A 24,210-nucleotide genomic window follows, 5' to 3' on the forward strand; every position below is an offset into this window, starting at 1 on the left:
CCAAAATGTCTTAACCGCCCCACCACTACGAAACGGCTTGCTACCATTCACTTGGAGGTCACTCCCGCCACCTCTTGCATGCTGTCCCACTCCTATTACGTCAGCAACACGTTTGAGTTTATCGTTACCAGTACCAACCATGGCATTACATGCTTCCCATCTCCTGCCTACAGTAACCCTACTTTGACTGCATCTCCTAGTCTTAATTCCTGTAACTCCAATATGACTGTGTCTCCTAGTAGCAGTAACTCTATTCGGATTGCCTCTCCAGCCCCACACAAAACTTTAACTCCCAGCACCCTCCCTTTGAACCCTGTACGTCCACCTGCCTCCTCTAACTCTGCACGTTCGCCCTCCTCCTCTTCCACTTCACCTATGACACTGGACACTACAGCTGGGCCTGCGCTTACTATGAACCCTCCTCAAACTCATGCACCATATATCGCTACCTCCTTAGCACAGGATACCGCCACTGGGCCCCTCCACTGGCACACACAAAGGTGCTCTCCTGAACCACCTGCTCAGATACCTAACACCTGCCTAGCCAATACTTCCCCACCCTTGGAGCCCATAAATGAGCACAAACAGGCATCCATCTCTCCATGCATGCACTGTGAGGAGAAAGGGCCTCTCTCTTCATCTTACTCTGGGTGAGTACAAGACGATGACAACCTGTACGAGATTGAAGAAAAACTAGCTGAACTAAAGCTGGACCTCCTTACTGTAAAGAATAACCTCCAGATCCTCCTAGACTGCTCATGGTAGAATGAGAAGCTATGCAAATCCTATCCACACCTGAGGTCTGATCTACCTAAGCCACTAGCACCCACTTTAAGTGGTGGAGACTAACTCCAGTAACCCACGCTGGCCCTCTCGCCTTCTTCCTCCCCGCCTTGATAGACCCCTTATACTCCAGCCTCAGATGTCTGAGAAAGACAAGCACGCTCTCTCACTTTCATATGATGGCTTTGAGGACCACAATAGCAACATACCTACTATCTCTTCTGATCCAGATAGAGAACCTAGTATTAACTTTAGATCCATGAATAAGAACAACTTACTTCAGATCGCCACGTCGAACCGAGTTAAAGTAACTACCAATTCTCATATCAAATCGATGCTGCTCAACTGCAGATCAGCAGTGAAACACACAACGAATATTTAAAAACTCATCCTTTCACAAGATTTAGATCTGATTCTTATGGAAACGTGGCTTAATGACTCCCCTATACATGACATACTAATTCCTCCTGGCTATGACATTATGAGATGCGATAGATCTATTCAATCTGGGGGAGCATTGCCTGAATCCATCTCTCTAGCCTCGTACTGAAACAGACCCATAATGATGAGATGTCCTCATGTGAGGTCCTACTCACTGAAATCTGGAACAAGATGATCTGTGTGCTTCACTCGATCTATCATCCCCATGGGGATAACCTTCACTTTGTAGCACAACTGATGGGATCCATCTCTGCTAGCTCGGCCCTCCACCGCATCTATATTTATCTAGGGGACTCCAACTTTCACTGGAATGACAAGGATGATACACTAGTTTGTTCTCTTAATTCATTCCTCTCCAACCTCCACTATATACAGGTTTGCAACGGACCCACTCACTCCAAGGGCGCAACCCTCAACCTTATTATAGGTAGAGACCACATCATTCAACTAGATGACATAATACCATGCGATTGGTCTGATCATCACCAAATCTACTTTCACATCCAACAAGCAACTGTCTCGTAACCTGAGAGACATCAACATGCGTAAGCTCACCAACTTGAGCAAGTAGCTTCTAGAGCCTCCCACTAATATGAATAACTTGGAAGAGTTGACTGATCACTACGTCAACATCATGACAAACATCCTCGACTCGGCAGCCCCGCAGCAACTCAAAAGAATCCCTTGCAAACAATCCAAACCTTGGTTCAATGGTACCCTTAATGATGAAAGATGCAATTTAAGGCTCTCTGAGAGACTGTGGAGAAATTCCCCCTCCACCCCTAATCTCAATCAGTTAAGGAAGTAGAGAAGCTCTTATAACAAACACATTCGCATTGCTAAATCAGATCATTTCAGAGCGCAGCTTGACAGTGTTAAAAAGTGTCCCAATAAACTGTTTGATACCATCAAACAACAGGTTAATCCTACTCCTGCAATCAAAACCGCAGGTCCCTGTGAAGAAGACTTATCAGAGCACTTTTCTGAAAAGTCTAGGAGTATTGAACGGGAACTTCAACGTGCCGCCGCTAATCTACTTTTGATGAGCTCCCTGGGTGTGACAGTACCTGCAGCAGTGAATTCTCCGCCTTACTCCACAAAGTACACACCCAAAAACAAGGCTTGCTGGAACACCTTCATACTTCCTGATTTGGAGGAGATATCGCACTCAATGGCATCTCTTAAACCACCCAACCATTTTAGTGATCCACTCCCTGCTATGCTGTTCAAAGACCTCCACCTGGCCATTCTGCTTCTCAGTTCCAAGATCATCCAACAATCTCTCTTAGAGGGGAGGATTCCGGACTGCCTTAAAATGGGGCATGTCACACCTATCCCCAAGAAGCCCAATGCAAACCTAACTGACCCCAATAACTACCGGCCGATCTTTAGCGAAGTTGCTCAAGACGTGCGTTCACACTCAGCTATGCACCATATCAAGAAATTTTAGCAGCTAGACCGACATCAGTCAGGCTTTAGACCAGGTCATAGCACAGAAACTGCCCGTACGCACATTGTGGATGACACCTTGAGAGCTCTGTACCAAGACTCACCTTGTCTTTTAATTCTTCTAGACTTGTCCTCTGCTTTTTACATTATCAAACATGATAACTTGATCAACCAATCTTTGCAAGCACCCTGGTCACTATTGGGGTACCTCAGGGATCCACTCTTTCTCCCACGCTCTTCAATCTCCTCATGGTACCGCTAACTGCTATTTTGAACGGGTCAAACCTTTGATACCATATGTGAGCAGACGATATGCAACTGTATTTGAAGATCTCCTCTCCAGATGACATTAAAACTCCTAATGGAGTGCTCCAAAAAAATCAACAATGGCATACACATAACCTTCTGTTACTAAATGCACTCAAAACAGAATCCTGATTACACCCCGCAATCAAGAGACCCCAACGCAAAACTGGATCAAAGATATCTCTGCACTCAATTGCTCCCCGCACGTGGTGGACTCCACCTGCTCTTTAAGTGTGGACAAAATCTCTAAACATGCAAGGACACATCAGGGTCACTACTAAGAGTGCAAACCATCAGTCAACACTCTCAGGAAAATCAAACCTTTCCTGCCTCCTGAGGATGTCCGATCAGCAGTCCAATCACTTGTTATCTTGCAAGTTGAATATGGCTTGGTGACCCTAGCAGGATTTCCTAAAGCAAGGTTAGCACCACTAAGAGCTACTCAGAACGCCTCTGCCAGACTAATCATAGGCTCTGCTTTAAGATTGTTTGTCTGATACATAAATCTATTCAACGCAATAGCCCCATTTATCTGGCAAAGAAACTAAAGCTCTCTGGTTCCAGTCGAAACTTAAGAAGCTTGAATACCCGACTCCTGAAACCACCCAAATTCAACAAAAAAATAACCTACAATCATACCTTCTCAGGGCTTCCGCCAAGAATCTGGAATGCCCTTCAGACGGAAAACAGAACCAACCCCTTAACTGCTTCTTTTAAGAAACAAGTCAAATGGCTACTTTTGGAAGAACTGCAACAGCATTAGCCTCTATGTTCTTGTGATAATCACTTCCCTCGAGTGCTAGACAATCTTGTTTACTTTGTTTATTGAAAGGTATGCCTAATAATTTTTCTCTCTAATATGGTTTGAATTTGTACTCGATTCGAAATGTACTGTATCGCTCTTGGGTTGCAGTGCTCTGCTTAAACTGTACAGCCTCTTCTAGTAGGGCCTTCACCTGGTCCTTCCTAAGCTACCTTTGTTGTATTGTAATTTTACTCTGTCGCCATGGCACAGCTAATTGTCCTCTCTGTACAGCGCTCTGATACCCATTCTGGGTCTTGTTCGCGCTTTATAAAACCTTTCAAATAAAATAAATAAATAAATAAACTCATGCAACAACATTGTTTTCTTGCTACGAAAGTACTTTAGTCTGTTTGCACAGATGCTTTCAAGAAATTTCCTTTTTGACTGCATCCTATGGCGTTTAATTACTTGTGCAGAGATTTAAAGCTGTGTACCTTTTACTTTCTCTTTGCACACCTACCTTTCATTCAATAAAATTTTACAAAAACTATAAGCATTGCTTAGATTCAGGGCAGCTGGGCATGTTTCTGGAGCATCTGGTCACTATCACATTTTGGGTCATGAAAGAAGAGTACACAAAGCTGTTGATCCACTTACCAGTTTGGTTGGAGATCTCACCCAGAGGGCACTGAACACACCGGAAGCAGCAGAGAGGCTCTCCTTCTATCTCAGCTTTCCTAAACCCAGGAGAGCAGCTCTTAGTGCACACCGAGGACGGAATCTGCAACATAGGAATAAACACAATCCTACAAGAGAGTACTAAGAAGAAATATTGAGTAACTGTAAACAATGTATCCTGATTGAGGCAGATTGCCAGTCTCCCAAGTCCTTAATTCTATGCTTGGCATGAACAAATGCATGAAGAATTTGGATGAAAAGCAAATTTTTCTCATGCATAAATTACAAAGCATTCTGTCACACCTTAACTTAGCTGCATGTGAGAATTTACATTGAACTAAATGAGGGAGAGCATGTGAAAAATCTGTGCTAAGGCTTGTCATCGTGGATGTGATGGGAACATACATAGAATCATCATCCCTGACACTCAAAGGGATGTGCCTGAATGGGAGCCTATTCTGGGCTTTTCTACAGCTGCAACTGTTGGAACTTAGCATTAGGGAAGACACAGTGGCTCAGATTTATGAAGGCTTTGTGTTGAATATGCCTTACTATTGTAATGCAGACCAAAGGCAAAGTCTACTAGTGGGATTTACAATTCAATGCAAATCAAGATTTGTGTTGGATTGCAGCCCAAAGAGAGGCACTGCATCCCAATAGACTGCCTTGCATTACTTGGTCTTTAGGGGGTATTCTATGGGTCATGGTAAGTGTTCTGATGCAACCACTCATGGGTTTTGTCACAAATGCCAATATAAAATAAATGGTAGACCGAGATTTGCATGAAACCCTGTATCTGCCTGAGGCAGGTATAACAAGGATTATTTTTTTCATTTCTCCTCGTTTCTTTTCTTTATTGCATGCATACTGCATGGTACAGCACAAAGACCTGGGGAAAATGCTTTCAAGCTTTCAAGTTTTTGGGTACATACCCCTTTTCTGCACAAAAACGATGCTGACCACAATGCAGACACCCTTGAACTATGGCACAAGGATGCGAGCATTGCACATTGCTGCCAAAAGTGCCTCAGTACAGGGAGCGAGAAGAATTGCTCCACTTCTAGTAGTTATGGGGCAGTTCTTCAGTCTCCCATGCATGCACAGCAACTTTACTTGGTGCACTGCGATGCATGAGCTCTTCGTAAATCGGTCCATTGCATGTAATACTCAAGCATTACCTTCTGTTTTCGCCAAACTTCTTCTCCAAAGCCCATGCAGCTGCTGCTTAAGCCTTTTTATGCTCATTGTAAAGTAGTTAGTACTTGAGATGTGGATGGGGGACCTAGGGCAAATTTGTCATTGGTTCCAATGAATACCTCATGCACACCTGGCACTCTATTATGTGCAATGTGCCATGCTGCACAATACTTGCTCTGCTCACCCTCTCCTACAGTGCTAGGCTTTCATTATGAATGGCCTGGTTAAGTATGGCAATTCCTGTTGCTGCATATGTATTACAATTAAGGCCCAGACTTATCATTATTTGATGTTACAAGACAACTTACTGTGCTACGCTGCATCAAATGGAGAGAGCAGCAATGCAAAGCATTTATCAACATATAGCACATTCCTTGTCCCTCACTGCACTGGTGCATTATGTGCTGCCTAGCACCAACACAGGCACCCTTTCAACATGGTTAGGTTCCTGCAGTGCAGGCAGGATTGTGTTAAGCAAGAAGGGACACCTTCCTACAAAAATCAATCATTAGAGACTCTTTCCAGAATGCATATGATATTTCTTCTCATTGAGCCTCTATAGGGAAGGCATATCATTTTGACGCATCCTCAGGTTGTAAATCTGGGTATGCTAAAAAAAACATGGATGGATACATGTGAACATCCAGGCTACACCCATGTAACTTTTTCCACACTTCCTTGTGTTACTCCTGATTTACCAAGCAACACAGGGTCATGCAAGGTGGGCTTGCACACCTAGTAAATCTGACTAAGGATTGCATTGCTCGTGTGACACCCTGAGTGATACAAGGAAAACACGACCCCTTGACAAATCTGGGGTTATGTGTTTTGTGGTAAAACTGGCGGAATTTATTTGGGGAAATTACCATTATTTACCAGAGCATGCAAATTTTGATGAGCACCAAAATCCATGTTATTTCCCAACAACTCATAAATGGGTGGGATTTATCGTACCCAATAAATTCCAATTGAGCAGAGTCAGATTTTATCATGTGCAAAGAAATTGTTACTGGGCTATTCCTACTGCAGGCCATATAGCTCAGTTTTTGGACATAAAATTTGTGTGCTTTTGTTTCCCGACTAATCGCACGTCGCAGTTTCGCTCACTGCATATCACAGGTGAACGACTAGCCAGATGAAAATCAGAGCTGATAAACCTAAATTGATAAGCTTAATATATTTTGTAAGTGGAAAACAATGTTATGAAAATAACACATGTATCCAGCTACTAACATTGATTATAATATATATATCTATATATATATATCCCAAAAAGTTCCAATTCCAAAGTGCTCTCAGTCCGCAAAATCACACAAGAGACTTCTGCTGCTCCAAGGGTGTTTATTTAGACTAACAACATGTTTCGGCTGCGGACAGCCTTGATCAACGTGATCAAGGCTGTCCGCAGCCGAAACATGTTGTTAGTCTAAATAAACACCCTTGGAGCAGCAGAAGTCTCTTGTGTGATTTTGCGGACTGAGAGCACTTTGGAATTGGAACTTTTTGTGATTAGAATTCACCGGTTGGCTCGACCGGCGTTGGTGCCACTTACCGCGGGGCCGCAGTCGGCGTTTTGAGCGGAATTTGAAACATATATATATATATATATATATATATAAAATAAATAATACTAACATGAAAATAGCAACACCTCCACTACCACCTCCAATGGTAAACATCTACATAACCTACTAAAATAAATGTTTAACTAGTCTATCATTGATGAGACACTGCACTCAGAGGGCGTGGGAATGAAACAGTGGGCATTCCCACTGAAGCACTTGAATCAAGAAAGGTGGCGGTTTGCCGAGATTTGTGAAAACCACTGTGTCAATCGAATATTAGGGTATTATAACAGAACAGAAGTAACAATTTGTAATAAGAGGACCATACTCGGCCTCTTCTTATATAATTTGCATTGTCTTATTTCACTAACTTTGGACCTGATTTAGACTGTAGATGATTGGATACTCCATCACAAACGTGACAGATATTCCATCCGCAATATTGTGAATGCATTATATCCTATGCTTGCGATGGAGTAACCTGTCCACTGAACTCTAAATCAGGTTCTTAATGTCCAGCAGGAATCAAATTGCATAGAAGTTTCCTGTGCATTGCCTGCTTCCATTCACAAATGATGCATTGATGTAATTCAGCTTCTTGACCCTGCATCTGACAGACCACATCAAGACTATGGGCCTTATGTAGAGTTTGCTGGAAGGGGTATTTAAACATAAATGTGGGGGCCATCTTGTTGGATCGTTTATAAGTGCACTTTAGCCTTTGGCACTTGTAATAGAACAGAGTGGATATTTGTCATGTTTTGACCGAATTTCCCTTCAACTCAAATAGCACCCGCTGCCTGAGTATGACCCTTACCTGAGCGACCCCTGATGCCCACAGGATAGCACTGGTATTGATGCTGAGAACCTGTCCCTCAGAAGCACTGGAGTCATATCGGCCTACTCTCACATGTCTGAGAGTGCCATCTGCATTTTGTTGAAAATTGATGATGTCATATTGAGCAGGAATTTCACCAAACTGGTTGAAGGACACTTCATGGCCATCTTTATTCTTAAAATGAACATTCTTCACAAAGTGAAGGAGCTGAAGAGAATGAAGCACAGGATTTTTGATGAAACGCTTGCAGTAGCCAGTCAATCTTGTTTCCTCACCTACTCATTTTTACAGTTTAGTACTTTAGGCATGCACAAATTGGAAACACTAGTTGCAGTGCACGTGATTTAACTGCCCACAGACAGATTCAGGTTGTTTGGGTAGTGTGATGTACAAGCTTCCCACTGTCCACCCTATGCAGTTAACTTACTTGTGCTATTCTAGTGCAATTCTAGGGACAGGTCTATCAATAGATGTCGAAGCCCCACTACAACAGCTGATGTTAATCTACTTATCCTCCCTCTAATCAGTTGGTGTTTTTGGGGGTTATTTGAGATCCTAAACCTTACATGTCTGAATGAAGTTTCAACTATATGCAATAGGTCTTGTTTGATACAGTATTGAAAGGCAGTTTACTTTAGCACCCCTAAAGTTAGATTGATAGCCTCCAAGCAGTTCTAAACATGTCACTAGGCATGTTTGCAGCCTAAACAAACATGACAAGCAGTATCCTATTCCTCCATATGCTTTAAGTTTTCTTTTTAGATGATCATTCTTGGGAATACACTGGTCGCTTCCATGATATAGACATCATTTATTTATTTATTTTATTTTAAATTTCCTGATATGACCTCCGTAGCTACTGCCTCCTCTCGACCTGTCCCACCACAGGCGCAAATATAGAGATCATTAATAGTAGCCCAGATTTAGAGACACATTTATTGGCTCTAGTAAAATCTATCTACGCAGGGTCCCAATTTATTGGTTGTGATAAATAGCTCCTGTTTATGAGTTTGTTATTAATAAAGTGAAAAGAACAGCAGATTTAATTATTACCAAACAAAAGTCTGCATACCTGCCATTTAACCTAATAAATATTGGCAGTTGTACCTGAGGAAACCTGGTCACTTTTGATGAGGGCCAAATTTGACTTTCATACTCCATAGTGGATGAGGCATATATGTTCACTGAAAAACCAAAGGTTACAGGGTCATTATAGGATGGCTCAGATTTCACTAAAACAAAACCAGTGAAATTCAGCAGTTATAGTTATCTGGGCAAACTATAACGTACACCCCCGCAAAGCACTTCTTATGACCTCACATATTACATCACTCTACATTGGCCAGTGACTTCATTGATGACCACTCAAGTGACAACACTGATGACATCATCCAGTCATAATCAGTGTTAAGAGTGTTAAACATATAACCTAAGGTACCTCAAAGTTAAATTAGTTTAGTTTATGTACTACTAATGAGTGATTCTGTTTTAAATTATAGATTTTGTGAGTGTCTGTCTAACTATGTATATCTCACAACAAGCATACTCTCCAGGTTTTCACTCCAGTTGAAAAGAGAGAGACGGACCCAAACGGCTCTGGCAGATAGATGTTTATTCAACAAGCTCCCCTCTGCGACCCGTTTCAACCACGCTATGCCCTTGATCACACAGAAAATACAATGTCTGCCATTGTTTTAAAGTAGCTAAGTGTCCGACCCCTTTTGTGAGTCACATGACCTCCACCTATAGACATAAAAGAAACACTCTGCTACTCCACAACCTTATACATTCGTATTGGCAAGTTTTCAAAGTTGACATGGCAATATTCTTTCTAATTTATATTTTTATGTTGTGGTTGTTTGTTGTTGTTTTCTAGACCGCATAAATGCTTCAAGGTACAAAATTGGCAAATCAAAATCAAAATATACATAAATATATAAATAATGATTAATACATGTCTTCATCTGCACAATATTAAAAAACAAGTGTAAATCATGTTAAGATCTCATTGTGGAATAATGTATTGGACCTGCATACATAAATATTTAAAATATCCAAATATGTAAATTGTAATAGTGCAAAATATAGCAATATGTGCAAATTCTGCAAAACTAGGTTAGTTCCGATAAGAACATGATAAAATTACCAACAACAATCTTTTTTATCTGTATTAATGCATTACCAGTATTGCCTAATTAAATCGTCACCGACTCACTTAAGCGTGCTCAGGTTTCTAAAAAATGTCTGGATGGATTTCTCTAAGTGCTAAAAAAGTGGTTTTAAAATAAAGTGCTAAAGTGCTCCTATATGCCTAAAAAAATATATATACACACATACCTAAATCAATGTTGTATATGTTACAGTCAAAGTGTGAAATCCCGCATTCTATAGAATGCCTAGGTAATGTATAGAATTCCTGAAAATGCCTGATAATCGAACGTCAAAGTATAAAATGATTGATATTTTATACATTGCCTAAGCATTGTATTCTTTGCCGGATTGTCTGCCGGCAAAGTATATAATACACCTAATCTTGCCATTTTATTCCCGCCCGGCAATGTGTGAAATCCGGCATTCTATAGAATGGCTAGGTAATGTATAGAATGCCTGAAAATCAAACGTCAAAGTATGAAATGATTGATATTTTATACATTGCCTAGGCATTGTATACTTTGCCGGATTGTCTGCCAGCAAAGTATATAATACACCTAATCCCAGAGACAGCACAAGTTATCAGCAAGCGAGGGGCAGAGACAGCACAATTAAAAATGTCACTCTAGCCTTCCCTGCTACAACAAGTAGATCATGCCAGTTCTGCTTTGTGTTTCACCGGTAACAATATTCTGTTTGCATTCTTCTTTCAGTCGTGAAATGTATGGACAAGATCAAAGTGCCAAAATAGAAGGTGTTTTTGTGCTGAAACAAGTAGGTCATGCCAGTTTCTGCATTGTGTTTTACCGGTAACAATATTCTGTTCGCATTCCTCTTTAAGTCGTGAAATGTATGTAAAAGATCAAAGTGACAAAATGGAAGGTGTTTTTGTGCTGCAACAAGTAGGTCATGCCAGTTCTGCTTTGTGTATTACCGGTAAGAATATTCTGTTCGCATTCTGTAGGTCATGCCAGTTCTGTTTTGTGTTTTACCAGTAACAATATTCTGTTCGCATTCTTCTTTAAGTCGTGAAATGTATGTACAAGATCAAAGTGTCAAAATATAAGGTGTTTTTGTGTGAAGAATAAAAGTGAGTACAATTCCACGTGTTACTCCGGCCTTTCTTAGTGTAACAAGTACCTCAATCTCAGTTCTGCTTTCATCGTTTTCTGTTAAGAATATCCTGTGCTTTATTTCGTAGTTTTGATCTTTCAGTTTCAAATGCTTATTAATTAATAAAGGCTTCTCATCTTGTGCCCTTTTAACACTTTGCGTAAATGGTACTGGTCATTCTGTATAATGCCTAGGAATTGTATAGAATGCCTAGGAAAAGTATGTAACATTTTCACAAAATACTTATATTTCATAGTTTGCCGTAAACCATCAGGCATTCTATACATTACCTAGGCATTCTATACAATACCGGGATTTCACACTTTGACTGTAACATATATACACACCTCACTAAAACTTCTAAAAAAATACCCTACTGTGCAAGTAATAATGGTATAAAATACGGGAAACATTCTTATGTTCAACTTACATACTGAAACCTGCAGTTCAATAATGTAATAAAACAGTTATGATTGGTTTAAATACACATATCTAATCTCATTTAATCTCACAGGACGAACCTTGCAATCTGTATTTGTTAAGGATATGAATCCATTACCACCAATTGATTGTACTATAGATGAAAGTCACTCAGTATTCAATACTCATAAATAATTATACATATCTTCGGTGGTGTTCAACCCATTGGAACTCTTAGGGGTCCATTATGATGTCGGGCGGATTGCCTCCGCCAGGCTGGCGGTAGCCACCGCCGGCCTGGCGGAGGCAATCCGCCCGACATCCATTGCCAAATTCCCCCCCGCCATATTAGGATGGCGGGGGGGACCGCAGAGGTGATAATCACCGCCCGCCTGTTTTCCGCCCCGGTGGCCTTGCGGCCGGGGCGGAATATGTTTAATATGGTGGCGGTGTCTGTTAGACACCGCCAGCCATATTAGAATGCGCATTCTGGCACGCCTTTCCGTGGCGGCAATGCCGCCACGGAAAGGCATGCGGAGTCCCCTGCAGGGGCCCGTTGCAGGCCCCCAGGGACTCCGTGGGGGTGGGGGGTGCACATGGGGGGTACCTATGGTACCCCCCCGCATTTCAAAGTGCAACATGGCAGGCACCGCGCGGTGCCTGTCATGTTGCACTTTGAAATGCACAACGTGCACGTTTCACAAGGCGGCGGGCGGAGATTACTGCTCCGCCCGCCGCAATGGCAAAAATACAGGATGCGCCCGCCTGTGTGGTGGGCGCATCCTAATGCACATTTCGGGACCCCCGCCCTCGAGGCGGGCGGTCCCGTTTCCCGATAGGGTGGCGGGCGGGCAAAGCCCGCCCGCCATCCTAATGACCCCCTTACTATCTAGCTCTAAGATCATGCGTGTCTCTAATTTTCTTAGAAGCTTTTCTCTATTACCTCCCCTTCTCAGGGGGGCTACTGCATTGGTGACATAATAATAAAGGCATTTCAGTTCATTATTATGTGTAGAGTTGAAATGCCTTGTGACCGGATAAGCATTATCATTGTTCACGATCGCTCTGAGATGCTGCAAAATTCTGACGTGCACCTGCAGTTTAGTACTACCCACATACCATAGGCCACAGGTGCATGTCAGAACATACACAGCATACTTAGTTCTGCAGCCATAGTTTCCCTTGATTGCCACACTGGTATCAGAGAAAGGAGAATTGTAATGGGTTGTGTTAATGCCGAACTTGCAAGCTCAGCAAGATGAACATTTGTGGAAGCCTGATTTAGGTTTGAGCCATGTACTAGCCACGCCGACTTCTGGACTCATTCTCACCAATTGGCTCCTCATCGATCTAGGTTTTCTATATATAATGGTAGGTATCTCTGGCAGTCTACCTCCCAGAATTCCATCGGTAAGCACGATAGGCCAGTTCTTTTTGATAATTGACTTTATTTTCCTCTCTTGCTTACTGAATGTACTAATGAGGCGGGGGCTCTCTTCCTCAAGTCAGTTGTATCTTTTGGAACTAGTAAAGATTCTCTGGGCCTTTCATTTGCCTTACATAGTGCTTTAGGAAGGACAGATTTACAGTACCTTCTCTCTTGAAGTCTCCCTACCATTTATTTGGAGCACTTTTCAAATTCATTCGGTGAGCAGCATATACGTTTGAGTCGTAATAACTCGCCAAATGGAATTCTCTCAATAAGATGTCGTGGGTGGCCACTGCTAGCGTGCAATATATTGTTGTCTGCTGTGGCCTTTCTGAACAGGGTTGTTTCTAAAGTGTGGTTGTTGACTGAGACCTGTATATCCAAAAAGTCTACTCTATCTCTGCTTATATTGGATGTGAAGTTAAGGTTGCTAGAATTGTTCTTCAATGTATTCACAAATTCTTGTGCACTACCCTCATCTCCATCCCACACACAGAAAACATCATCAATAAACCTTAACCAATGATGTGCATGATGTATATTTGGTGTTTTACTCCGGACCTGTTCCTCCCACCAGCCCACATGCAAGCTTACGGAGCTGGGGGAGAAACAGGATCCCATTACTCCGGACCTGTTCCTCCCACCAGCCCACATGCAAGCTTACGGAGCTGGGGGAGAAACAGGATCCCATGGCCACACCCCTTTCTTGTTTTTCAGGTGTCTTTGCCAAACATAAAGAAATTGTTGTTTAAACACCAAGCAATCACTTCGCATAATATTTTGTTATGGCTATTATATTGGCATGGTGAGTGTCTGTCTAACTATGTATATCTGTGTATATGTGGCTGTGTGTGAGGCTATATCATGAGAAAGTGGGTGTGTGAGTAGCTGTATAGGTAAGTAGGTATGTAAGTGTTGTATGGATGACTGAGTGGGTATGTGAGAGACTGTATAGATGAGTGAGTAGGTGTGTGTGAAACAACAAAGAGACACACTTCAAGTGATAGTTCAGTTTCTCTTTCTTCACAGAACAAATTTAGCATCCAAACACAAAATACATTTCGGTCTTCAATACATTATCATGGGCTAAAATTACTTGAGTTCTACCACTCTTTTTACTGTTAAACCCAGATCACTTTGCATGGCATGTTTTAAAAATAAACCTTAATTCAATCCACATTCCCACATTATGAAGATCATTTTGTAATGATGCTTACACTTTGAAGACATGGCTTATCACCAATACAAATTACATTTGCCTATTTCAAGTTACACAGCAGATCATTATCTCCACAATGCATGCTGGTAATTGTAGCTGTGTATCTGAACTCGGTAGTTTATGTTCTTCTCCTACCATTGACCCCATGGTGCATTCTGGTGCTTGTGGTTGCAAATCAAGACTCTATAGTTTAAAGTTATTTGTTATACAATTGTCAATTATGGGATAGCCTATTAATTACAAATAGAGCCCTCTGGTGGGTGACATTTAATTTATTTTCTTCCCTTCTTTGTTGCGCTCATGTCAACCCTTGCTGGTCTATGTAGTGTAATCTATATTTAGTCTTCTGGTGGGCTTACGTGTTCCTCCCTTTGTAGATCATGGAGTTGCCAATGCATGCTGGTCTTGATCTATGGCACCATTCATTATATAACTATTGTATTTGGCCCTCTGATGGGCTCCATTAGAAGCTATATCATGGGGATGTTGTGTATTCTGTATACTTGCATGTCACATGTGAGCATAATAGGCCAAAGCTGATTTCTTAATCATGTGTGCAGAGTACATGGTTTTCTGTCATTATTCTGATGGATCTGTTTCTGTTCCCTTAGCATTGTGATTATAATCATGTCTAATTTAGCACAGAGCCCTTCATCTCAGTGTAACAGCCTGTACCCTTCTTTACAGCTTAATCAACATTTCTTTAAATGGAAATACACTTCTTTATCCTGCTTGATTCCAGATGGGGTCAAAGTTCGAAGAGACAATATGTGACTTTTGTCCCAGGGTTTTCACTCTGTTCCACCTCGTCCAGGTTTCTTCATGTGATCAATAGCATATTATCTTAAAGCTTTCCAGTCACTTATGCATTTTGTCTCCATGAGTTTAGCAAAAGCATTGCTTCTATCAAGGTTGATCATGACTCTGATGTGCTGTAAGTTTCTTTTTTTGGTTTCACAGATTGGGCTTCCAATATATTTGAGCCTACATGGGCACACAATCACATACACACTATAATTTCCTTCTGCATGTGATGTGTTGCAAAATCTTCCATTCTTGTCTGCTTTCTGTTGTGTATTTTGTCTGTTGATTACAATTTGACAAGCCTTGCAGTGTGTACATTTCCGAAAACCTGTTTTTTGCAACCATGTCTTTTTTTTCACTTAACCGTTATTTGTGGGTGATCACCTATTATGTTATTGGCTGTTGGATCTAATTTTAGAAGACCCGAATGTTTTTGCATGATTCTGCACATCATGCTAGTTTACGTTGAAATTGTAGTGTTGAATCTGATTGGTTGTCCCTCCATGCTTTCATCTTTTTTTGCCAAAGCTGCAGATTTGCTTATTGGTTTCAAACATTTCCAGACCTCTACATACCGTTTTCTTTGGACTTATTTTTTGCCAAGAATCTGTCCTGTGTTGCTAGGTTATGTCTCACCACCTTTGCTTCCTCTGAGCAGTTTCTTTTTATCCCCAAACATTCCCTGAAAAGGATATTTGAGACATGGTTGGTGGAAGCTGCCTTCATGTAAAACTAAATTCTTAGCTGTGGCTTTCCTATGCAATGTGCTTTGAATTGAATTGCTGATTACATAGGTGAAACGTAGGTTGACTGTGTTTGAATTGAGTACGTTGAAGTGTGTATCAAACACTTCAGTTTGCTGTTCTGAATTATAAAAAAATCTTTGATGAACTACAGCCACGTTACTACTTTATTCATGTGTATATCATTTTCTGCTGATCAAGCAACCTTCTGCTCCCACCACCTCATTGGAAAAATACCATGGTGGATCCCTTTATTTGGACATGCAGCTGTTTGTCAAGTAGAAAATATTGTTCTCCAGGCACATTTGCATCATTTTTAACAACATATTGTGTTCATCTAATTGAATGTTTCTCTTGTTGAGGAAATATTTGCAGGCTTGGATTCCTGTTTGATGTTCATTGATCATATATAACGAGACTATGTCCATTGTTATGAGTTGATATGATTCTTACTAGGGTGTGCCAAAAAGGGGTTGTAGCAGGTCCCAGGTGTCTCTTAAGTATGAGGTAAGATCTTTAATAAATGGCACCTAGAAGTGTAGTGTAGTCTCTTTTTCCCTTATAGGCTCTGCGCATTGGAATACTAAACTCTATAGTTGTGGCATAAGACTAAGGTCAGTATGCCTCTATCAAGTATATAAACTTAATTACTTTGTGTGCCAGCTATCTCAGAGGTCACTAGAAATTTCTCGAATAAACTGGAAGGGAGTAGTCTCTGACAACCACATAAACATGACAACTTGGTTTCCCTTAGAATCGGAACAGTTCTCAGAATCGTGGAAACAACAGATAACAGTTTCACTGAGTCATCCGTGGATGCTTAGTTTCTTAGGAGTTACAAAGAAATAGATAGACAGGTATTTCAATAAAAAGAGTTTATTGAACAGTCTTATTTTTCGTGCTCGATATATGAACTGTAACAATCATAAGACAGTATGCAAAATATAATAGGTACAGGGTGAGTAGTAAGAAGAAATAATACTGCAATAGCTTGTTTTTTTGCTTTGACATATATTCATATAAACATACATAAATAACACAGGCTAAAATGTGAATACTCGTCTGATGCTTCTAAATAGTTCTACCCCCCGTGTACCTAACCTAAGTGTAGAAAGAGGTAAGAAGTAGGTGCTGTTTTCTATAGTTTAGTTTAGCTATAGCTTGTATTGCCAAGAGTCCCTCTAGGTTCTAGTCTGCGCCATACCTTAGAATGAGAGAGATTGGAATCTCTTTCCGAGTCTCAATCTCTAACACCACATTAAGGGATTCAGAAATACTGGAAGCTGGATTCTCTGCGAGCAGGATGACAGCGTCTGGTCAGTGGGTCAGGCGGGGACTCGAATTGCTTCCGAACTTGCCGTGGCAAGCTGTATCGAGCTGTGTAGCCAAGCCGTGGTTTGCCATGGTAGTTGAAGGTATATTTATACCCGGAAGGTGCTTAGGAATACTAGCATTGACGTAAAAGTTGGGCAGAGGAACATCATGAATGAACCCCTAAGTTCTTGGAGAAATCAATAATTCAAGCAGGGGAAGTCACAATGGCTTAAGAGGCTGGTTTCTAAGAACTCGTTGTGACGTGGGATGGACGGATGTAGGTGACCATGCCTGTATTTGGTTTGCATGGGCAATGCCTAAATAAGGACTTGGATTCTATGCCTAAATAAGGGCAATGAGAGTTGTGCCTATATAAGGGCATGATTCGGGAAACCTATAAATTGACTAATGTAGAAAATGTGGACTGTGGCAGCGTCCCTACCGCTTTTATTACTTAGCGCATCTGCGTGTAGCTCGCATGCTTTGAGGCGCGTGAGCGTTTTATGATTTTTTAAAAAATAATTCTGCACATTATTTTCTCCTCACCCGGCTGGGAAGCACTGCGTGTTGTCAGCGCGTGAGCGTTTTATGCTTTTAAAAATCACTCTGCACATTATTCTCTTCTTACCTGGCTGGGAAGCACTGCGTGTTGACAGCGCGTTGCGTGTGCCCCTCGCATTTTGCTCAGCTGAGCTCTGGTAGGTGGATCACGGAGTGCTGGTCTCGTCCCTCCCTCCCGCCTCGGTCTGACGCCGGCGATTAGCGTCGTTTGAGCAGAGGGCGTGGAGGGTCCGAGCCAGGCACTTCCGGTAGGAGCAGCAGCGCTCTAGTTGTTGGAACGCTGGGGGGGATATAAGGCACTGGACACAGGAGCCTTGCGTGGTAAGTGGACTGTGGCAGCGTCCCTACCGCTTTTATTACTTAGCGCATCTGCGTGTAGCTCGCATGCTTTGAGGCGCGTGAGCGTTTTATGATTTTTTAAAAAATAATTCTGCACATTATTTTCTCCTCACCCGGCTGGGAAGCACTGCGTGTTGTCAGCGCGTGAGCGTTTTATGCTTTTAAAAATCACTCTGCACATTATTCTCTTCTTACCTGGCTGGGAAGCACTGCGTGTTGACAGCGCGTTGCGTGTGCCCCTCGCATTTTGCTCAGCTGAGCTCTGGTAGGTGGATCACGGAGTGCTGGTCTCGTCCCTCCCTCCCGCCTCGGTCTGACGCCGGCGATTAGCGTCGTTTGAGCAGAGGGCGTGGAGGGTCCGAGCCAGGCACTTCCGGTAGGAGCAGCAGCGCTCTAGTTGTTGGAACGCTGGGGGGGATATAAGGCGGATGTGCTGCCGTCCGCGCAGCGGACGAGCGCAGCGGGCGCGACGAAGGCGCGCCGGAGTTGCGCCTGAGTTAAGCCCGTCTGCGCCCGTCCGCGGCCGGCTGCGGCCCAGGGCCAGACCTCTTGTCTCTTCTTCCTGTCAAGTCTGCTGGAGTCGAGATGACTTACTTCTCCTCCGCAGAGAGCTGCGTGGGCTTTGTCCTCACAGCATTGATGCAGGGACTAATGCGGGCTGCAGTCACTGTGATTATCTCTTCAACACAGATAGGGCGCTCACCACAGGCCAACACACTTTGTTATGTGGTCTACTAAATGTACGCTCTCTACGTAAACACTCCCTCGACATCCACGACCTTCTTACTGGGAAAAACTGGGATCTGTTCTTCCTTACGGAAACCTGGCTCGACCAAGACTCCATGCCGGAGATCATTGAGGCCGTCCCTGAAGGTTACTGCCTGCAAAGGCTAGACAGGCCACGAGGGAGAGGGGGCGGCATAGCCATTGTTGCCCGGCAAGAATATCAATGCCAGCTGGATCGCACTGTGATTGACGACAGTGAGGCTGGCGCCTTTTCTATTTCTATTAACGGCCGTTTTACCTTGAAAGGTCTGTTAATTTACCGTCCTCCAGGTTCCTCCACAGCCTTTGTTGAAAAATTAGTGGAAGGCGTCACTGAAGCGGCCTTACGTTCGGATAAATATCTGGTCCTAGGGGATCTTAATCTACATCTCGATACCCCTACGGACAGGGTGGCGAGTGAGTTATGCCACACGATGGCCAACTTACAATTCGAACAGAAGGTATCGCAACCTACCCATAAGCTGGGCCATCTTCTGGACCCAGTTTTTGCTAACTGGAGTCAGGTTGATGCCCAAGCCCCGATTCCCATCGCATGGTCCGACCATCTCCTCGTCCCGTTCACTATTGAAACACAGGGACCTTGCCCCAACGACCCTCCCGCTGACAAATATCTGAGGCGCAGATGGACAGCGTTCTCGCAGGCCAAATTCAATCGGGCACTTACCGAGAAAGGTCATTTGGGGGGCGACGGGGTTGATGAAATTAATTCCAACCTGGACCAGCGTATTTTGGAAGCTCTGAATCAAGTAGCACCACTGGGAATGGCGAAATCAGGCGGCCGCGCGCAACGTTCGGCGCCCTGGTACAATGATAACTTGCGAACGGCCAAAGCTGCATGTAAACGCGCCGAAAGGCAATGGAGGATTACATACTCCCTGCAGGCTAAAACTGTTTACACGGATAGCAGACGCGCTTATCATGCTCTAATTAGGAAGGCCAAATCATTGTATTACTGCAATAAAATTGAGGAAGCAAAGCAGTCTACCAAGGAGCTTTTCTCCATCTATAAATCCATTGCAATAGGAAAATCCGCCACAGTTCCTAAGAAACTTTGCACTACGGAGGGCTGCAATCGAATCGCGGAGTATTTTGCAACCAAGGTCTCCAACATCTATAACTCCTTCCCCCAGAGGGCAGACAATGGCCTTGCCTCCCTGGAATCCACAAGAACGGAAGGGGAACATCGGCTAACCAGGTTTGTCACTCCTTCCACTACGGAGCTTCTCCGCATTTGTGGATCTATAAAATCTGGTTCCCCTAGAGACCCGACCACTCCTAGTCGGTTAAAGGATAGCTTGCCAGTTCTAGAGCCCTATGTACGTCAGCTGCTGGATATCTCCTTTGAGTCTCAAGTGGTGCCTAAGGCCTGGAAACAGGCTGTGGTACTTCCCCTGCAAAAAAAGGCCAACGTTAGCTTTGAAAAGCTGGATAACCTCCGTCCTATTTCCCTTCTTCCTTATATGGCAAAGGTGGCGGAAAAAACAGCCAATATACAGCTCATGCAGTTCGTGGAGACGGCTTCGCTACTCCACGACTCGCAATTTGGTTTCCGCCCCCGTCATTCGACGGAGTCCGCTCTCCTTGTGGCGGTAGAAGCACTCAGACAGGGAGCTGACGAGGGCCAGACGATGGCACTGATTTTACTAGACTTAAGTGCAGCATTCGACACTGTAGCACATTCCACCTTGCTACAGTGTCTGAATGGAGGAGGGGTGACAGGAGCTGCGCTTGGCTGGATTAAGTCCTTCCTCACGGAGAGGTGTTTCCAGGTCAGATTGGGTGATTACTACTCCAGGGAGATTGAGTTGGGCCAGGGCGTACCGCAGGGTTCGTCCCTGAGCCCAACTCTATTTAACATCTATGTCTCCCCCCTGGCAGCCATCGTGGAGGGGTATGGTCTCCGCCTGGTGTCCTACGCCGACGACACGCAGCTGGTCATCTCCCTATCGCGCGCGCCCGGACTTGCGGCAGACATCTTCAGGAACTGCATGAATGACCTTGCTGCCTGGATGTCTGCCAACTGTTTAAAGTTAAACGGGAGCAAGACCGAGGTGCTCGTGGTGGGGGGAGTGCCGTCTGCGTGGTCGTCGGCGTGGTGGCCACCGTGTCTGGGGGAGGTTCCTGCTCCCTGCCGCGAGGCCAGAAACCTTGGCGTATGGTTGGATAAGGACCTCACCTTTGGCCCACATGTCGGTCGAGTGGCAGGGATCTGTTTCGGTGTTCTGAGAGCTCTCAGGAAAGTATTAGATCTGCTTCCCACTCCTGCTCGTCAGACACTGGTGCATGCCCTGGTTACCTCCCGACTCGATTATGGGAATCTGCTCTACCTGGGGGCCTCAGGCAGGGTCCTCGGCCGCCTGCAGGTTCTACAAAACGCAGCGGCGCGGCTGGTCCTCAGACTCCCCAGGAGGTCATCCGCCAAACTGGCCTTGCGGGCGCTTCATTGGCTCCCCATAGAGAGGAGAGTGGAGTTTAAGGCTCTTGCCACTTGCCATCGTATCCTGAGTGGCAAAGCACCTCTCCCGCTCCAGAGCCTTATAGCCCATTATGAGCCTGCACGCAGTCTCCGGTCTTCGCAGACCGGGCTGTTAAAAGTTCCAAGAATATTTAAAGCTCGCATGGGAGGCAGATCTTTCAGATACCTTGCTCCCAAGCGCTGGAACAATCTGCCACTGGAACTTCGGTTGGAACCCTGCGAAGTCCAGTTTAGAAAAAAACTTAAAACGCACCTGTTTCAGTAGATAGCTTGGTTGGGAGGAGGGGGGGACAGCCACACCACTTGCCATAGCGCGGAGACACGCCAGTGGCGTAATCAGGCGCTTAATAAATGTCCAATAATAATAATAATAATAGAAAATCCAATTTACAGAATGCCTTGAGGCCAGGCGGGCGGGGCTAAAATTCAAATAAAGGATGACTAGTATTCACGTATTCTTCTGTGCTTTTTATGCTGGTGAACAAAGGCACCAGCCCAAAACGCGTACGTCGTACAGATGATTTTGGCACTGCTTTTAACTGAACCCACTGCACCCGCAACATTGGATTACTTACCAGCATGGGCGGCCTTTTCCAAATGGTGCAAACTGTTGTTGGATATGTTAATCGGCCACCCCGGTCAAGGAGAAGGCCCGCCGCGGAAAGGCGGATTGAGAGACCATGACACCGGGTCTTCTGGTTTCTTGCAACTTGCTGGCTCCTGTTGGGGGCTGTGGTATTGGCAGTGGGATTGTTGAATTTCGATGCCAAACCCACTTGGGACTTACTTGCCGTAATATGAGGAATATCGTGAAACCCACGAGGGTAATTGACTAATATAGAAACTGCAATTCACAGAATGCCTTTGAGGCCAGGTGGGCGGGGCTAAAATTCAAATAAAGGATGACTACAATTCACGTATTCTTCTGTGCTTTTTATGCCGGTGAACAAGGGTGCCAGCCCGAAATGCGTACGGCGTACAGATGATTCTGGCACTGCTTTTAATCGAACCCACTGCACCCGAAACATTGGATTACTTACCAGCATGAGCAGCCTTTTCCAAATGGTGCAATCTGTTGTTATATATATATATATATATATATATATATATATATATATATATATATATATATATATATATATATATATATATATATATATATATATATTACCTACTGGCGGTCGCCAGTAGGTATATATATTTAGGATTTTTTTCCTATGGGATTTTGAAAATTCTATGTCGAATAACTTTGGCGTTTGAGGACGGAATTGGCTGAAATTTTCAGGAAAATGGAACATTTTGTTTCTGAGCAGCCCCTGAAAATTTGGGGGGGGTTTGTCAAGGGGGGGCCGAGAAAAAAGGGGGGTCCCAAAACGCGTTTTTCCCATGTTAATTTCCATAGGGCGGTTGGACTCACTTTTAGCCCGAACGGCTGAATGGATTTCTACGAAACTTGGCAAAATTGTAGAGACTGTTAGCCCGATGTACCTTTGCTAGGTCTCAATATATGTGCTCCAGTGGATTTTGATAAATTAACGTTCAAAAAAATATATATATCTGTAACAGCGCTCCGGGTAGCGCCCCGGTTCGCGTACCTGACGCGTAACGGAACTTCGCGAAGCGAAGCTTATTGGCTCTCCGGTGTCTGTCAACATTCTAAACAGTCCGGAGCGGCCGCCATCTTGTCTCTCGGTAGGATCGAGAGACAAGAGGAGGCCAAAACAAAGGGGGAAATGACCATAAGGGGGCATAGTAGATCCTCCCTGACCCCCTAGGTTTGATGTGGAGGCTTTAAAAGGGCCCCGCGGGGCAAAAAGAAAAAAAAAATCGTTTTTCTTTGCGTGGGGAGCGCCCGGTACGTGCACCGGGAAGCGGTCCGGGGAGCGTACTATGAGGAAAAAAGAATGATAGACTTTTCAAATATTGTATGTTTATTGATTGTTCGTTTTGTTGTTTTTTTTTTTTTTTATTTAAGTAGCAATATGTAGGTACCAATGCAGAGTCAAAAAATTAATATACACGTCTCCTTTGTAGATATCTTGCATGTTGTTTCAGAAGTTATTGTGGAATATGGAATTCATACCATAGTGTGTCAGGAAAGCAGAAACAATATGGAGGCAGGAGATGATAAAGAGATGTTAAATACACATTGGAGATAATACTTTTAAATAATTTACTACTGCTCTTATTGCTACCTTTTATCTGTTTTGTTTTTAAATGTACAGTCTTTGTCGATGTGCTGTTTTTATATATTTTGTAATGCTTTTATGATACCTGCATATCGAAATAAAGCTATCAACCAACATTGGAGATAATATAGTTGGAGAAAGGAAGTAACTATGAGCAAAATTACAATGTAACATAAAAAAGTTGCACAGTATACTATAAGTCTGACTTAACATTATAATCAATTTGGTACTAATTTATGAATTAAATATAAAAATGATTAAAGTCTCGAACAATTTTTGATTATTAAATATACATTTATTTTTCTGATTCTTTTTCAAAATTTAATAGAACGTCTAACATTTGACTGTCCGAAATGTCTTCTTGTTGACTGAACATAACTTCCAACATTTGACCGTCCTCATATTGAATTAACAAATCCACAAATTCTACACATTGTAGAAGTTCATGGTCCCGTGATTCATCCATGAATTCCAACTCAATGGGTTCAATGATTTCCTCATTGTTCATCTCTAGGACAATTTCAAAGGAAACGTTCTGTTCTCCTTCCATTTTTGTGCTGAAATTTGCATAAACAATAAATATATCAGTAGAGATAGGGCACTGTTGGGTTTAAGTTCAGACAGGTACTTGTGAGTTTATGACAGAGAAGTTATCCATGGGCAC

General features: G+C 43.2%; 1 protein-coding gene across 1 annotated transcript in view; it reads right to left on the minus strand.

Annotated features, from left to right (window-relative positions):
• The window catches only part of LOC144797931 (extracellular calcium-sensing receptor-like), a 117,212-nt gene that overhangs the window by 14,959 nt on the left and 78,043 nt on the right, over window positions 1–24,210 (minus strand). The window contains exons 4-5 of the mRNA XM_078668733.1: window positions 7,982–8,209; window positions 4,382–4,505 (exon numbers count right to left, since the gene is read on the minus strand). Coding sequence (XP_078524859.1) covers window positions 4,382–4,505; window positions 7,982–8,209 — 352 coding nt within the window. The remainder of the gene's footprint in view (window positions 1–4,381; window positions 4,506–7,981; window positions 8,210–24,210) is intronic.

The sequence above is a fragment of the Lissotriton helveticus genome, chromosome 12 (genome assembly GCF_964261635.1).
Source record: "Lissotriton helveticus chromosome 12, aLisHel1.1, whole genome shotgun sequence".
In the NCBI taxonomy this organism is placed as follows: Eukaryota; Metazoa; Chordata; class Amphibia; order Caudata; family Salamandridae; genus Lissotriton; species Lissotriton helveticus.